At 56.5% G+C, this 17,284-nt stretch overlaps 1 protein-coding gene across 1 annotated transcript in view; it reads right to left on the bottom strand.

Annotated features, from left to right (window-relative positions):
* Positions 1 to 17,284, bottom strand: part of AK8 (adenylate kinase 8) — a 123,077-nt gene that overhangs the window by 57,607 nt on the left and 48,186 nt on the right. The window contains exon 7 of the mRNA XM_023536555.1: positions 11,445 to 11,534. Within this exon, the coding sequence (XP_023392323.1) occupies positions 11,445 to 11,534 (90 nt within the window). The remainder of the gene's footprint in view (positions 1 to 11,444; positions 11,535 to 17,284) is intronic.

The following is a 17,284-nucleotide window of genomic DNA, read 5'->3' as shown; positions in this document are numbered from 1 at the left end:
ACGTAAACCTATGTGGACACGCTACACACTCACACACCCATCACTTACCTGCAACGCCCCTGCACACCCCCATGCTACACCCACTGCACACACATCTACACACACTCCTACACCTATGCTTCTGCTGCACACGTGCACTTACACACCTACACGCACATCTAGACACTCGCGCACACACGCACGCTCTACACCCCGCACGTCCACACACACACGCACGCACCCCGTGACTGCCCTGCAGCTTCTTTCCTTCTTCGAACCCCCTGGAAACCAAGGCGAAGATGCCATCGGCTATCTGCCGGGTTCGTGGAAGACTCCGAGTTTGCTCCTCTCCCCCTGCCTGACACCCCAGCACAGCCCCTGGGGCCCGCCCGCTCCCGAGGGGGCCAGGGGAGAGCCTGAGAAACGAAACCCCTGGAGGAGGAAGAGGGGCCGCTTCCCTTTTACGTTCATCCACATACTGATGCTTCCCCACCCCACACACGTCTCTTCCCCGGAACGCCGGGGGCTTCGTCCAGGACATGGGTTGGGCCCTTTGGGGCCCCACTGTCCCTGTAATTCAGTGATAGCTAAACTCCTGCCGTTCCTGGACAACTGTTGCCCCCTGGATGGTACTGACTCCCGGCAGCCGAGGCCTGCAGCCCCCCTGCCCCCGCTGTGGAAGCCGGAAGTCACGATTCTCTGAGAAGGACCTGCAGTGAGCGCCAGCAGCGCCCGGCCTGGCTGGTGCCTTTAGTGATGCTGTTTGTTTATTATTTACTGCCACCTGCTGGTAGATCATGAGTACTGCGCCCCAAGTGAGCACTTGATAAACAGAGCAGCATCTCTAAGCCCTGGAAGGGTGGTAATCCAGAGATTGTCCTAATTAGCTGGGCACCGCCGTTCCTCAGGGCAGAAGGAGCCCTGCATCCCGCTAGCCCCTTGTGAACTCCAGTCACTTGCCCCAGACAAGCCCCCGTGTCACGGGCCCGGGTGTCCCAGGCACAGGGGGACAGATGTCTTCTGAGACTTAAGTTCCCAAAGTCTCTATTGCTTAACAAGAACAGCTCAGATTGTTTGGCAGACAGCAGTGCCTGGAAATCACAATTTTTGGAATGTGGGATTTTTTTTTCAAGTCTAGAAACGTACATTAGCCCTGGGGCTCTTACCGATTAGGCCCGATTCTGTGCTGCTGGCCCCCTGAGGGCAGCTGCCCCCCTCCCATCAGGCCCTACCGTTCCCCTCCCTGCCACGCCTACTCTGGCACAGGGCGAAGGTCAGATCGAGGGGCCCACCACGGTGGACGCGTCCACAGCTGTGAGGCCATCCTCCAACAGTGGGCACTTATGCTCATCTCGCTAATAAAGCTTTAAGTGGGGAAAAAATAGCCATTCTTCTATAAATAAACAGTGCTTCGCTTAGCAAATTAATAAGGCTGTTAACAAAAATGCTCACTTATCCACAAGCTACATAACAACTTAAGAATCAGGTAGCCTTTTCTTAAAACGCATTTTTACGTCTTTTAGTGGAATCTGAAAGTATGTGGAATGCGGAGAGAGGTCCACCAGTCTGCGTGAGGACCGGATTGTTCCAAAGTGCAACGGTGTCATGTTACTGACCCTACTCTGCAGATCAAAGGGCTGAACACGGTTTTCCTCCATTTTAATGAGTTCAGGCTCAGCACGAGTCATCTCCCCCACATCTCAAGGGCAGCGAGAATGCCACTGGCCACGTGACCTGTGAGGAGTCAGCAGCTCCCGGGAAACTAGGAAGCAGCCACGGCCTGGTTTTGTGGGACGGAGGAGGTACGATGGTGCCCTATCTAACCAGCAGGTGAGCTGTGGTGCTCGCCGGGAGCTCAGCTCTGCTCTGGGCATGTCTTTGTCCTCGACAAGCATGAATTCAAGTCATCTTCATAACAACCCCATTTTGCAGGTCAGGAAAACGAGGCACAGAGAGAGGAAGCAACTTGCCCAAGGCCACACAGCTGATAGGTTTGGGGCTGGGCTTCAGGGCCAGGCAATCTGGGCCTGGGGCCACGCGCGCAGTCTCTGCGCCCCATCTCTGCGCCCCCTCCCTGTCTTTCAAGGGGAGGAGCAACGCAAGCTTGGCCCCCCACTCTGTGTGACTGCACGCCCTCGGGTGAGTGGCCTTAGCCCCAGCTGGGGTTCGCCTGTCAGTGAGCCCCTGCAGGTGAGGTCACGCCGCCACTCAGCTCCTGAGAGTCTACAAGGCTGTCCGTCTTTCACATGGCCTTGGGATGCAGCCAGTCCTGAGCCCCCCTCCCACTGCGAGGGGGGCCTGTCTCACTGACCGGCCTGATGTACAGTCAGACAGAAGTGCATTCTGGGACTTCTGGGGCTGGGTCGTGAGATGCCTTGCAGCTTACTCCACCCTCCACCCAAACACCCTGGATGCCCTGGGGTGTCTGCTCTGGGGAAACCAGCCACTGCGAAGAAGGCGGGTGCATTTGCGGCCGCCATGCTGTGAGGCAGCCCAAGCCAGCCACAGCCAGCCCCGCGTGTCCCCGCACCAGGAGTGGGAATGAAGAAGGCCTCGGACGTATGAGCCTCAGCACAGCAAAGCGGGGAGGACGGGGAACTGAGCGGACAGCAGAGCCCGGGACCGACTTGGCGCCCGGGCGAGCCAGCCCAGTTATCACCTGCCACTCGAGTTACGCCCACTGAGCCCACATCCGGTGGGTGGCCGAGCCCTCCCTGCCATGCCCCTCTGGAAATCCTGGTCCACGGAACCTGGCCCATGGCACGATACAACAGTTGTCACCTTATGCCACTGAGTCGCAGGGCAGGTATGGTACCCGGAGCGCCAGAGCCGTGGGAAACTGGGCCTTTGTCAGTTCCCGTTACTACAGGGACTAGACACCCGAAGCTGGACGCAGTCACAGGAAAACACAAAAAAATCCACATATGAGCCGTGTGCGTGCCCGATGGGCCCGCCAGCACCACCTCGCTCTACCACGACAGCCAACACCGATATTGATAAGTACCGATCCATGGCCCGCGACATGCCATGACTGCGCTAAACATTGCACAGACACAGTTCACCTTACACACCTAGCAAACCGATGGCTCCGACATGTGAAAAGCACGCCTCACCGGTGAGGAAGCCGCAGCCCTGAGAGGCCGCGTGGCTTTCCCCCCGTCACACACTGGCAGGCGTGTGACTTGAGCCCAAACCTGCGCTGTCCCTTGGCTGTCTAGCTGTGAACCTCACTAGCCACCTCTCTAGAAACCTGCCAGGCCACCTGCTGCCTTCGATCACCTGTTCTCCCTTTGCTCTCCCAAGATGAAGGGGTGTCCCCTGTACGGAGTGCAAGGAGCAGGGGGAGGCGTCCGGGCCCCAGGCGGGCCTCGCTGGCATGGCCACGCCATGCCGTCTGGGCTAACGGCCGTGTGCTCATTCGCTCATTCACAAACGCTAGCTGGCCTACTGCCATGGCGCTGGGGACCCGGGGACCGGAGCAGACAGCGGGCCAGCAGGCAGCATGAGTCGAGACCTGCAGTGACAGGTGCTGGGACGGGAGACACTGGGGCAGGGGGTCCCAGACGAGGTCCCTCTCACCTCCTGGAACCCGACCATGGCCAAAGCAGGGGTGGTGAGGGGTCGAGGTCGTGGGGGCACGGGGAGTGCATCTGAGGTCTGGGGTGAGCGCCATGTCACCTGGACCCCACGGGATGGCCTCAGGGAGGGCGGCTGGGAGCGGATGGGAACGGCGCCCCCCTTCACACTCTTCCCTCGCCTCTCCTCCTCCCGTGTCCCTCTGCCCCCCCCCACTGTCCCCTTGTCACTCGGAGCAGTGTGGACAGGTGCGGAGCTGAAGGGCGTGGGCCCCGCGCTCCCCCGTCGTCCATCACAACTATGCCACGCTCCCCACGAGGAAGCCTCACAGCCACCTTCTAGCTGACAAAGCCCAGCTAGTCCTGTGTCCCTGATCTGTCCGAGGTATAGGGGCTGCAGAAGGTCATGGGGGGCAGCCTCCCCCTCCACAGACCCCACTCACGGCCCCTTGAGGAAGAGCCGCTGCCAGCTCCTGTCAGGGACATTCCCAGAGGAAAAGGGGGTTTGAGCTGCACCTGCCTTGGGGTGTGCGAGGGGCCGCCTGGACGGCTGCGCGGAGACCTCCTGGCTGGAGGAGGCTGGGGCCTCAGGGTCCAGCCTGTCACAGACGATTTCACAGCTGAGTGGGTTGGAAGCCACTGGGCTGCCCACGGAGCGGGGGATGCTTCCAGCACCTCCAGCCAGAGTGAGAAGGACACCATGCACTTCTGGGCTCACCTTAGACTTGCCAGAAACTGGGTTTTGTTTCATTTTATTTATGGTCCGGAAGCCTGACACACAGCAAGCCCTCCGAACGTCCGGTCCAGCCCAAGCGGCTGCGGCTGCCCCCGCTGAACACAGCCAGCTGGTAGGAACAGCACTGGACAAGCCCCAGTCACTCTGGCCAGGGGAGACGGTCCGTTGAGTGGCAGCATGAATGGACCGAGAGCCCCTCGCCGCCTCAGTCTCCCCACTGGACTGGCCGTTAAGCAAAAGCTTCGTGAGTTTTTGGAGATGCCTAGGAGAAGCATCATTTCAATAATGTAGAGACACAACACGCATTTTTGCAATGAAAGTCCAGGCTAAAAAAAACACGGAGCTGGCTGCTCTGGGGGCAGGAATCTGCTGGTAAACAGGGGTGCTGACCCCCTTTCTCTAACCATTCTAACAGGCCCTCTGGCCTCAGAAAGCAGCTGCCACTCTGAGCCCGCTGCTCTGCTGGGCTCCCTCTCCCGCTGAAGACCCGTGCCTACCTTCCAGAAGGAATCTCTGCAGCAGTCCCAGCGGAAAAGTCAAAAGTTGGACTTGAAAAAAGGAGCTACTTCAAAAGCCTTGTCAGACCGAGGTGAGGGCTCCTTTGCAATGCATAGACTACAGGGGTGTCCGTTAATCAAGCTGCAGTGACCCTGCAGTGGCGGTTCTGGGTAGGGGCACCCAGGGGACATGTGGGGACACGTCCCGGGGAGGCAAACTGAATAAAATGCGCATTGAATAAAAGAGTAAATTCAAGTGTTTATTATTTACGCTTGGACTGTGTGTGTTTGTGTGTATGTGCATGCATATGTGTGTGTGTGCGCGCGTGTGCGCGCACGCATACGTGTGTATGTGCATTCATACGTGTGTGTATGTGCATGCATACGCGTGTGTGCGCGTGTGTATGTGCATGCATACGTGTGTGTGCGTGCATGCGTGTGTGCATGCATACGTGTGTGTGTGTGCATGCATACGTGTGTGTGCGTGCGTGTGCGTGTGTATGAAGAAAAAAATGAAAGAAAACTGTAGCGGTTTTTTTTTTCAATAATAAAAAGGGAATTGCACTGCGGGGCCCCTAAAGCTTGTGAAAAATTAAACTCGACGGATTCAAACTGTCCTATTTCCACTTCAAAAGAGAAGAGGCACTGAGCTCTTCCCAACTTATCTTCAAACGCCCAGCACCCTAGAAACTTTCTTTAAAAAAAATAAAGGCTCCTGTTCCCCCAAGCACTGTGCTGGTTACTGTGCCCACTGTCTCTCCTCCTCTAATTATACCCCTGTGAGTCTATTAATCAACCGGTAAATTATTTAGAGAGCCAGGCGCTGTCTTCGGCTAGTGCAAACACACCACGTGCAGACTGGCTGGAAACGGGCCGCGGCCCCCGGGGGCCACCCTCCCCGGCACGGGGCTGGCAGCTCGCCGAGGCTGCCAGGAGATCGCGCTCCGCTCAGGGCCTCGGATGCGAGGCTTCTCTTCAGTCTTTCGACTCGGCAACTCCTTGCAAGTTTTGAACAAAAGCGAAAAGCTGGGCTATTGTTGGGGCTTTCGTGTGTATTTAGTGATGAGAATATTAATTCCCCGAAAAAAAAGGAAGTGCTTTGGCTGCGCTCTGACCCATGCGTCCTGGCACGCGGATGCACGGGGGGCTCTCGAAATGCTCGTAGTCACCCCAAGTCGGGGCTGGTTTGGCGGGTTGGTGCCACGAGGGCCGCGTTTGCCACGGTGGTATCTCGTCACCAGAAAGGCTGCAAATTGGCCGCACCTCGCTCCAGTCTCCCGCCTCTCCGCGTCCCTGAGGCGGTGCGAAGCCTTCTCCAGACAGAAGCATGGGGGCGCGCGGGGTGAGGGGTGCAGGTGGCACCCCCTCTGCCTCCCACATGTCAGGACTGGCGCTTTTAGGCGGGTGCCCTGAAGTCGGTAAGTCCGGCGTGCGCACCAGGGACCCGGGTCTTTCCTCAGCCGTTGCGGGGGCCTACGGGGTCAGGGTGTTATAGGGGTGAAGTGACTTGGTGGCTCACAGTAATTTAGCCGACAAGGCAGGCTGGCAGGTGTTGGAAGGTGCACAGCAATCCTTCCCGCTCCTGGAGAGGCAGCAAATGTGAAAAGCTAGAGTCTGACTCAAACTCCCCACCGCAGGGGGACATGATGCCCCAACACGATCTGAGTGCTGCCCCGACAGATCAAGATCAACATCAACATCGGACACGCTCAGAGCAAGGACGTACACCAACGAGGCCAAGACGGGCCTCCGGCTGCTTCGGTGTCTTCCCTGGGTACCCGATCCCCGGAGGAAGCCCACGCCACGTTCAAGGACAAAACCAGTCAGCAGGGCCGGCCGGAGGCCACCCTTCCGCCCCACCGGTCAGAGCCAGCCATCTCGAATTAGGCTGTATCTGCCACCAATGGCCACGGGGCCACAAAATACGGCTGAGGTGCCTGGGAGGAGGCCTGAAACGCAGCGGCGCGGACTCCCTTCTCGGGTGAGGCGAGGGCGTGACCCAGACGTGCCAGTGGGCACGGACAGGAAGCCGGGCTCTGCAGAAGCAAGCCATCTCGCCTGCCACAGGCCCCTCGCGAGGCATGGAGCCCCAGGGAGGGAGCTGAGCGCACACGTGGAGGTGGTGGCCGCTGCGAGTCGCCGTCGCCGGTGACTTACGCAGAGAATGAGATCCAGAAGCCCCTTTGCCTGATTCGGAGGAGGAACGCACACATCCTCACACGGTGCCATACTGCACGGGGCAACACAGCCCACCTGTGCCGACCATCAGCTGCATGTGGTGCATAAGCAGCTGAGAAGTTATTTTTCCAAAATCCCAGAATCATTTTCTTCACTTGTCCTGTCCCCGCGTAAAGCGACAGGCTCTCCCCGCCGCCCGGCCCTGTGCTGGCTGCGGTGGCTGCGTCAGGCGGCCGCGTGCAGCACCCCCGGGAGCACGTTCGCTCTGCTCACTGCAGCTGCAGCTGGAGTCGGGGGAGTTTAGGGGGTCAGACCTATGTGTTTCCAAGTCCAGGGCACCATCTGACCCTCCACCCACAGCGCCGCCGCCAGAAGCCCAGGACCAAGAGACTCAGGACGAGCTAAGACGGGGCTCTGGGTCCTGCGCCCAGTAAATGTGGGAAGATGGGAAACGACACAGTTATCGACTTTGCTCCTGATTCAAAAGGAGGAGGAGGTGTTGGCAGCACCTGTGAGGACTAAAAGGAGCAAAACGAAGTCCGCAGAGGTCACGACGGGGACACGACTGTGAGGGTGGCCGAGACGCACCGCGGTAACAGACCGCCCGACTGGGGGCTCGCAGCTCCAAGGCGAGTGGCGGGAGGGCGCCAGCCCCCACTGCAGGGATCCCAGGGAGAGACTGGCTGGCGAGCTGGCCGGCAGCCAGGGGCACTGGGCAGTGTCCCCGGAGGAAGAGGCCCAGTGCCCAGAAGGGCACGGGCTGGCCTGGCGGGGGGTAGGTGGTGAAAGCAAATTTCTGCACTGGGTTAGCCACACAGTCGGATGCTCTGGCGGTGACAGCTGCCAGCTCAGAGGTGCCAGGGCTCTGCCCCAGGGCGACGAGGCCTCTGTGCCCTTACCGAGGACCTCTGCTCATTAGCTGAGCTGCACGGCCCCTGCGGGCTTCTGGGTGTCACAGGAGAAGACACCTGCGCGGGGGTGGCTGGTGCCCTCCTGCCTTCCAGGAGCCTAGGAAGCCTCGATGGGCCCCCCAGAAAGCAACACCATCTCCCTCTTCCGGGAGTCCTGGCGGCGGCGGAAGGTGTCAGAGGACGTGTCCGCGCTGTTCGCATGTATTCCCGAGGGGACCTCTGTCCCCAGGGCAGTGCTGGGAAGACGAACTCCACTGTCCCCTTCGCCCCGCTTCCCCAGAGGAGAGCCGCTCATGGCACTGGCCCTTCCAGCCGGCGGGCCCCTGGCCCAGTGTGGACGGACTCCCTTCCCACGTCTGCCTCCACTCAGCCGGGGCTCTTCCTGGGGAAGGCCTGGGCCCAGTCTTCCCGTCCCCTACATAGGGACGTGGCCGTTTATGGGGTAAGGGGCCCCCTCTGCATCTCAGCTGGCTTGTCCCCAGGCCCAGCTGAGCCCACAGACCCCCACCAGCCCCTCCCTCCAATGCTCCCAGCAAACCCTGGCCTGACCCCGCCTGGGGTGCTGTGGGTGGTGACCATTCCCAGCCCCATGTGCATGCCGGACACCAGCGACGCGGGATGCGAGCAGCCGGGGACCTGGCCGGGCTGTCCACCGCACTTACTGGGAGATGAGCTCAGCTGACCTTCCCTTCAGACCGCATTCTGAGAACGGTTTGCGTTTTCTTCTGCCTCGGCTGGCGGAGAAGCGGGCCCCGCCGGGCCGGGGTGGTCCCGGCCGCCAGCTCTGCCGGCCGAGCGCGCTTCTCCCCGCGGAGTCTCCCGCTAATGAGACCGTTAGTCTCAGCTGTCCCCGCGAGCTCCAGATGAGTGAAAGGACAGGCGGCCCTGCTTCCGTCGGGGAGCTGTGACATTGCTTGTTGCTGTGTCGTTAATTCTGTCGGAAGCACAGAAGCATCGAGCGACACGGTCTAAGCAAACAAAAGGCCGCAGAGGGAGAAGTGAGCACGGAGCTCTGAGGCCCGGAGCGCGTGGTCTCGCCGACCGTAGGAAGCCACGCTCCGTCCGCTCTGCAGCCACCGGAAACGGAGACAACGGCGCTGCCCCTCGACCGCCATCGGAAAGATCCGCGCGTGCGTTTTTGGTGGCCGGAGACAGAAAGGTTTGGAGACGCAGCACTGCTGACTCTGAAGATGGAGGCGGGCGCCCCCGGGGGCCGGACAAGGCCGGGAGACAGAGTCCCAGAGCCTCGGGCCACGTGCCCGCTGACGCCCCGACTTCAGGACTTCCGACTCCAGGCCCCGGAGAGCACGCGTTCGCGCTGTTTTAAACCGCCGTTCGCTTCTGCAGCCGTAGACAACGAGGAAGCCGGCCGCACCCCGGGACGGCCCGGGCGCGGGGGCGCAGGCGCGATGCACTCGCTGACGGACAGAAGGACGAGTCACCGGCGCCAGGGGGCGTTGCCTGGGACCCTGAGGCAGTCGGGAGGCGCAAACCCGGGTGGGCACGAGAGCCCCTCGCAGCACCTCTGAAGAAGGGCGAATTTGGAAACCACCTACGTATTCGCTTCCGTAACGTCGTTCTGAGAAAAACTCAAAATCCAGAAAAGCTGCATGACGCGGCCAGAGAAGAGCTGCGCTGCCCGGACGCCGCCACGGGCTCGTCCGCGCCGGCCCCGAGCTACAGGCTCCTCGGAGAATGAAGCGAGTCACCGTCCAGTCCGTGCGACGGACCGCGACGCAGCCACACGTAACGTGGCAGAAAACACGTTCACCCGCGCGGTCGGCCACTGTTCCTTAGGGCGCGGACCACCCCCCACGCCCCCACCCCACAGCGGGAAGGGGCATCGCGGGAGCAACCACGCGTCAGGCCCAGCACCCCGTTCCTACCACCTACCCCAGTGGCACAGCCCAGGCACCGCACACCCCGCACTCACCGCACACAACTCACACCTCACACCGCACACAACTCATACCTCTCACGACTCACACCTCACACCACATGCAACTCACACCTCACACGACTCACACCTCACACACCGCACACATCTCACACCTCACACCTCACACCTCACCCTGCACACAACTCACACCTCACACACTGCACACATCTCACACCTGCACACACCTCATACCCCGCACACACCTCACACCACACACCTCACACCTCACACACCTCACACCACACACACCTCACACTAAACACACCTCACACCACTCACACCTCACACCGCACACACTGCACACACCTCACACTCCTCACACACCTCACATCTCACACACCTCACACCTCACACACCTCACACCTCACACACCGCACACACTTCACACATCTCCACTACTCCTCAAAGACCCCGTGGTCTAGGGGTGTCCGCCTCTGGCTCACCCCTGAGAAACCCAGGCTCCAAGCAGAGCACACGGCTGGGGGTGGCCCCAGGGTGGGGACCGGGCAGGGGAGCACCATAGGGAGCACGGAGGCCTCCTGGTCCGACCTCCTGCTGTTTGCCACCTGGTGACTTGGGAATGAAGAGACTCGCTCACTGGCCTGCCCCACACACGTCGTTGACTCTGCCACACTTGAACTTCACCCTGGGGACAGGACCCCTTAAGAGGGACTTGGGAGCACCAGGCCAGGACTTCACCCCCAGGGCACTCTGAGCTGACCATTAGGAGCTAGCGGCCTGTCCTGGCCGCGTCCTCGTCCACTGACTACCAGGATATGGAAGGAGGCGGCGGTGGGCGGTGGGCGGTGGGCGGTGGGCGGTGTGCGGTGTGCGGTGTGCGGTCCGCGGGACGGAGTCCGGCCCTCGCAGGCATCGTCCGTGAGCTCGCAGCTCCTTGCTCATCGGCTTCCCCTCCGTAGGGACCGTGCACGCCAGATCTGATGACGGAGCCTGTACTGACTGCGCGAGGAGCTGGAGGGGATATGGGTGCTTGGGAGACGCACTGCCCGAGGAAGAGACTGAGGGTCCAGAGGGGCCCAGACATGAGCTGGCCTCAGCTGCTCGGTCCCCTCTCCCTGGCTCACGTGTCGACTCGGGAAACTAGACTACTACGATCTCAAGGGTGCCTCTCCCGGGGGGTGAGACCTCAGGAACGCATCAGATCGCAGGTCATGGGGGTGTTCCGGAAAGATAATCTAGTCCAGCCTCCGGCATCAGACGAGTGGCATCTGCCCCTCTGAGGACCAATGGCCAGTTGGTCAGTCGGTCAGTCGCCCACAAAGCGGTCTGAACCTTCTGGCTCTGACGTCTGCTTAAATCAGAACGTTTGCTCACAACCTTTTTGTACACGGAGTAATGATGGCTGTGGGTGGCTCTGGGGCCTGTCCTGGCTCTCGATTTCAAGCGTTATCAGTTACAGAAAGCAAACACTCTTGAAAACGGAAACGTTCCAAACCACCAACCTCTCTTGGACGAGCTCGGAGCCAAGAGGCCTGACCAGGGAGCAGCGGCAGCACCTTTGCTCACGAGAAAGCCCCGTTTCTCTCTCCCAGACCGTCTTCCCCAGCGTGAGCCCCCAGGTGCCTAGCGAGACTCACAGGTGTGGCAGTTACGGAGAGGGCGGCCTACCTGCCAGGTCCTTCTCAAAGAACGGCTGGATGACCTCGCCGAACTTGGACTTGTCGGCCACGGCCTCTTTCAGCAGTCGCCCACAGCAGACTGGAGGGAGAGAGACAGAGAGACACCCGTTAAATCATAAACGGAAGGGAAATCGAGGAGAAAGGAAACCGCGGGGCGGCTTGCTGGGCAGGGGCGGTGGGGAGGTCACTGAAAACACATGAAAGGGTTTCCTGAGTGTGGGGGTGTGGCCGAGTGAAAGCAAACATCACACAGGGATGGGGGAAATGGCAGCCGAGGAGGGAGACGCAGGATGAAGAAGAAGACACCTGGCAAAGAACAGGGTAGAAATGGACGGCGCGAGGAAGACGCAGCCGGGGAGTCGCCGCCGCGGACACTCCTGCGGGCCGAGCGGACGCTGACGTGCAGGCGGAGAACTGCCTGGCCTGAGCCACGTGCCCAAGGGAGCCCCGGTCCCCGCTGTCCCTACGCGAGGGTGAAGCCCGCGGTTCGCACGGCGCCTCCGTGGGCTCACGCGGCCGCAGGCAGGGCTGGTTTCTAGAACAAACGGACTCCCTCGTGATCAAGGCAGCACCCTGCAGTTCCCCGCACAGCGCTGACCCCTCGATGCTCAGTCCCGGCCAGCGGGGGCCTGTCCTTCGTGAGCCCCACTGTGCCCCAGCCACGCTGACACGGGAGGCGTCGGTCCAGAGCATGGGGTGAGCCAGCGTGGCGGCCCTTTCCTGGCACCAAAGCCTGATGGCCAAAGCTGGAAGGTTCCAGCTGTGCCTTCGTGAGTCGCTAACTGCCTGTCTCGCTTTTCTTAACTGTAAGGCTAAGGAGCTTTCTTCCTACATTAAAGAAACCAAATGGCAACCTTAAAATTAACTGCATGAAGCGACTGTTCAAGACAACAGCCATCGCCAGTAAGGACGTGCTTCATCCGCTGTGGAGGTGACAGCGGTGAGAACGGCTGGCAGTCCCCCTCCCCAAGGCCAATGGTCCCTGAGCCCTTTCCACACAGCCAGCCCCGCGCCGACTATGCGGCGTCTCTCTCGGTCCTCACGACAACCTGCAGTTCCTCAGATAAGGAACCGAGATGGAGGAGGCCGGGTCCCCCGTTTGTTCTAGGCCATGGAGCCAGCAGACAGCAAAGCTGGGGGCCAGACCCAGGCCCGTGCTCAGCGTCCACGTCTGGCCATCAGATTTACATCCATCAGGAGTAACAGCCACCAGATTTACCTCCTGTCCTAAAAAGCCACCGACCTGAACAAAATACGCGAAGCAGCCCTTTTCGGGCGCGGGCCAGCAGACGGCCAGGGCCGCAATGCTGAGAGGAGAGAGACATGGTCCCATGTTCGTCCTTGGCTTCTGCCCGCGGCCACTTTTGAAACCAGGGCACAGGAAGCAGGGGAAGCCGACGGAGCCACGGGAAGTCGAGGCTGGAGTGTGGGCCTTGTTAAGCCCACTTACTTGTAAAGCAGGCGAGGAAGAGGAGGGAGCTGTGCAGAGCGGGGGGCCGGGACCCCGCATGCGATGCACTTGAGTCTGGTCAATGCAGAGCTGCACGGGTGCGGGGGCGAGCTTCCAGCGAGGCCGGCGGGGGAGAGCTACTGAGCCGCTGTTCACTGAGTGGGGGTTCACACAGCGAGGGGAGACGCTGGCCTACAAACGGCCCAAGTGAGAGGCCTTGCTAAGCCCCGCCGGTTAGCTGAGCCTCCAGGAGGGCACGCCTCAGGTGTAAGGATTCTAGCCCTCAGGCCTTAACAAAACTAAGAGAAAGTCTCCACGGGACCACATGGGTCCTCCAGTAAATTACCTGCTTGTTAAAACTCAGCATTCTTAAAGGAGAACCGCACAAACCGGACTCTCGACAATGCGAGAACCAGTGTCCAGCATATAATCCAAACCTACTTGAGATGCAACACAGACTGGAAAATGTGACTCCTGTAAGGAGAGAAAACAGGCCATACAATCAGATCAAGGGATGACACGGATGTCAGAGTCGGCACATAGGGACTTCAGAGCCGCTATTATATCTTAGGGAAAGATAGTCAAAATGAGTGAACAGATGGAAGAATCTCAGAGAAATGCAAAGTATAAAAAAAGCACCAGAAGGAAACTCTAGAACTGGAACATCGACAATACCCTAAGTGGAAAACATCACTGGATGGGCTGCGATCTGTGACTTTGAAGAAAGGGAAATGGCCACAGAAAGTATCCAGAATGAAAGAAGGAGAGGGGTGGGGGAGGGGCCGGAACCCGGGACAGGATCTCAGGGAACTGGAGGGCGACATCGAGCAGCCTAACGCGCGTGTGACGGGAGTTCCAGAAAGAAGAGAGAGAGAGAATAATGGCAGGAGAATTCCAAAATTTGATGAAAAATGGCAATCCGTAGATCCAAGAATCTCTGAGACCCAAGAAAAATAAACACAAGGTAAACCACACCTTAACACATCATAGTTAAGTCTCTGAAAACTAAAGATAAAGAGAAAATATTCGAAGCCGCCAGAATGGGGAAAAGCTGCTTTATCTATAGGGAAACGATGATGAAAATTAGCTCTGAGTTCTCATCAGCAGCAATGCAAGCCATAAGGCAATGGAATGACACCTTTAAAGGGAGACGAGGAAAAAAAAAAAAACCTGTCACGGAGATTTCTATAGGCGGCAAAAACACCCTTCAAGAATGAGGGGGAAATAGAGACATCTGCAGACAGATGAAAGCTCAGGGAATTTGTCACCAGCAGACTTGCACTACAAGAAATGTTAAAGGAAGTTCTTTAGGCTGAAAGAACATGATAGATGGGAACCTGGATCCACACAAAGGAATGAAGCGTGTTGATATGTGGTTGTATATAAAAGCCTTTCTCCCCCACGTTTCTCGACTTAAAAGAAAGACTACTTACAGCAGAAATGACTGTAATGTACTGTGGAGTTTATAACATGTGTAGAGGTGACATGTGTGACAACGACAGCACAATGGACGGGAGCAAGGAGAACGGGAACGCACTGCTGCACGGACCGCGTGTTCTGCGTGGAGAGCTGGAACATAATTCGAGTAAAGGCTGCATGTTTAATCCCCAGAACAACCGCTGACAAGATAAGGCAGAGACGAAGCTAAAGGAGGCAATGGAGGAACAAAACGGATCACTAAAAATATCTGGCTAATCCACAATGTGGAGGGAAAGGAGGAACAAAGAACAGATAACACGAGAGGAAGACCAAAAACACAGGCGGCAGACTTGAAATCAGCGTATAAAAAATTACTTTAAATGGACACGGACTAAACGCTTCGATTAAAAGGCAGAAAATGTCAGACTGGATTTTTGAAAAAGCAAGACCCAGCTACATGTTGTCTATAAGACATGTACTTAAAATATAAGACACGGATAGTTTAAAAGTTTAAAAGACACACCATACAGACACTGATCATAAGAAAGTGACTATATTAATATTAAAGTAGACTTCAAGAAAATAAGTATTACTAGAGAGGCAGAGGAACATTTCTCAACAATAAAAGGATCAGTTCATCAAGAAGACGTAACAATCCTTAGTGTATATGCACTTAACAACATAGCTTCAAACTACATGGAAGAAAGACCGGCAGAGAAACAGGCAAATCCATGACCAGAGTTGGAGATTTTAACGCAGCTCTCTCAGTAAATGAAATAATAAATAGAAATCATTAAGGACACTATCAAACATCATATCCTAACTAACATTTTACAACACTGTAAACGATGCCAGAATACATATTCTTTTCAAGTGCACACGGAAGTCACCAACGTAGTCCGTATGCTGGGCCATAAAAAGTATCGATAAATTTCAAAGGATCGAAATCATATAGGGTATGTTCTCTGACCACAACAGAATTATAAGAAATCAGTAACAACAACAACAAAAAAAATCTGGAAAATTCCCAAATATTTGGAAACCAAGCAACACATCTCTAAATAATATTTGGGTGAGGCAAGAAACCACGAGGGAGCTTACGAGATATTTTGCACCGCATGGTAAACCAGCGCACGTTAACCCTTTGTGAGATACAGCTAAAGACGTTTCTAGAGGAAAATGAGTAACGTTGAGCGTATGCATCAGGAGAGTGTGGTTTAAAACCCGCCTGCGACCGGCACACTCTACAACGTTCTGTAAAGAAGACGCAGCAACAGTCTCACTCCCTTAAAGGTTCGTTCTTACATCAGTCACACGTGGAACTGGGCTGGGATCAGCCCCCTGCTCTTTGCCCATCCCCCACCCCCATCCCCCACCCCCCATCCCCCATCCCGAGACGGGGCCCTTAAGTTCCCCTCTCTCTTTCTCTCTCTCTCTCTTTATCTCTCTCTTTTTTTTTACATTTGCCCTCTCTGTGTACCCAATATAGTGCACTGCATACAGCAGGCACTCACTAAGGAATATTAATATTTTAATAAAATTTTCCACAGCTGTTTCTAATTAGAAAATTCATGCTCGTTGCAAAAAAAAAATCAGAATTGTATAATATACCACTCTACAGAGATAACTAGCTTGGCGCATGGATGTTCCTTCAGATGTTTTGAACCACATACTAACATACTGTTTTGAACAAAAAAACGAAATCGGGCCCTGAACACTGCTGAGTGACTTGCTTTCTGCCCCGCCCCGCCCCATTTCACAATACATCACAGACATGAAGTCACTCCAGAGTTTCTTTCCTACAGCTGCCAAGTACTCCATGGTGCGCGTCTACTGTAAGTAACTTACTTAACTGACCCTCTCGCGAACAGAGTTTAGGGTTGCCTTTATTTGTCTCTATGCACCCTTCACATCTCTTACTGCATAAATGAGTGAGTGTTTTGTAGCATAAAATCCTAGGAGTGAAATCAGTGGGCCAAAGGATTCGCAGTTAGCATTTTAATCGATAGCGTCCTTCCTGTCAAAGAGTTGTGCCCGTTTATATTCCCGCCAAGCATAAACGGGAGTCTTTCAATAAACCTTATTGGAGTGAACGTTGGGTTGTTTGTTCATTCGCTGGGAGATGTTTTCCCAGGACGGAGAGGTCCTTGGAGTGGAGGTGACAACCCAGCCAGGGCATGTGAGGACCCTGGCTGTGGAGGCGGCAGTTCCCGGAGCTCTGGGTGCAGATGGGCCTCTGCAGAGACTCAGGGGACAACGCAGTGCTTGCCTCTGTCGATGGTAGGGCCCCTAAATCGGTTTACTGAAATCTCACCATGTCTTGTATTTATCAAGAACACCTTTGAGAAACGAGAACTTTCGGAGTTAGTCTCCAAACGCTCAATGATTGCAGAGAGCCCCCAAATGCCTATGGCTACAAAGCAAAAACCACGATGAGCTTTTCTATACTCATTCTTGGAAAGATCCAGCCTGGTAATTTCATTTCTTCATTATTGGTGTGTTGAAACAATTTAAATTAAAAAAATTGCTATTCTCGGAGGAGAGTGTCCACATAAAATATGACGCAGCGACAGTCTCGATAAAGCCGTGCCCCGTATTGAGGTGCTGCTGCTAACTTGCCGACCCTCCCCGTGCCTTGGAGCTTGTCCTCACGGTAACTCTTCCTGTCCCTTCACCTGGCAGGAAGCGCAGGGACTTAAGGTCCACACGTGACACGTGCGGGCGGAGCTACAAGCAGACAGCTGCTCCTTCTTAACGAAGAAATCGTCTTACACCAAAGCTGGAAATGTAAAATGCCCTTACGAGGGAAAATCAAAATAGCAGAAATTATCCGAATAATGCTTAAAAAAAAAAAAAAAGCCGTCGAGGCAAGCAAAAATATTTTTTATCTTAAAATGTCCAGACTATTTTTTTTTATGCTAACCGAATCAGAATACTACTATTTAGTATTTTTAGTAAAA

Source organism: Pteropus vampyrus, unplaced genomic scaffold (assembly GCF_000151845.1).
Source record: "Pteropus vampyrus isolate Shadow unplaced genomic scaffold, Pvam_2.0 Scaffold158, whole genome shotgun sequence".
Taxonomy (NCBI): domain Eukaryota; kingdom Metazoa; phylum Chordata; class Mammalia; order Chiroptera; family Pteropodidae; genus Pteropus; species Pteropus vampyrus.
The sequence above is the reverse complement of the archived record's forward strand: the minus strand, read 5'-3'. Positions and strand labels throughout refer to the sequence as shown.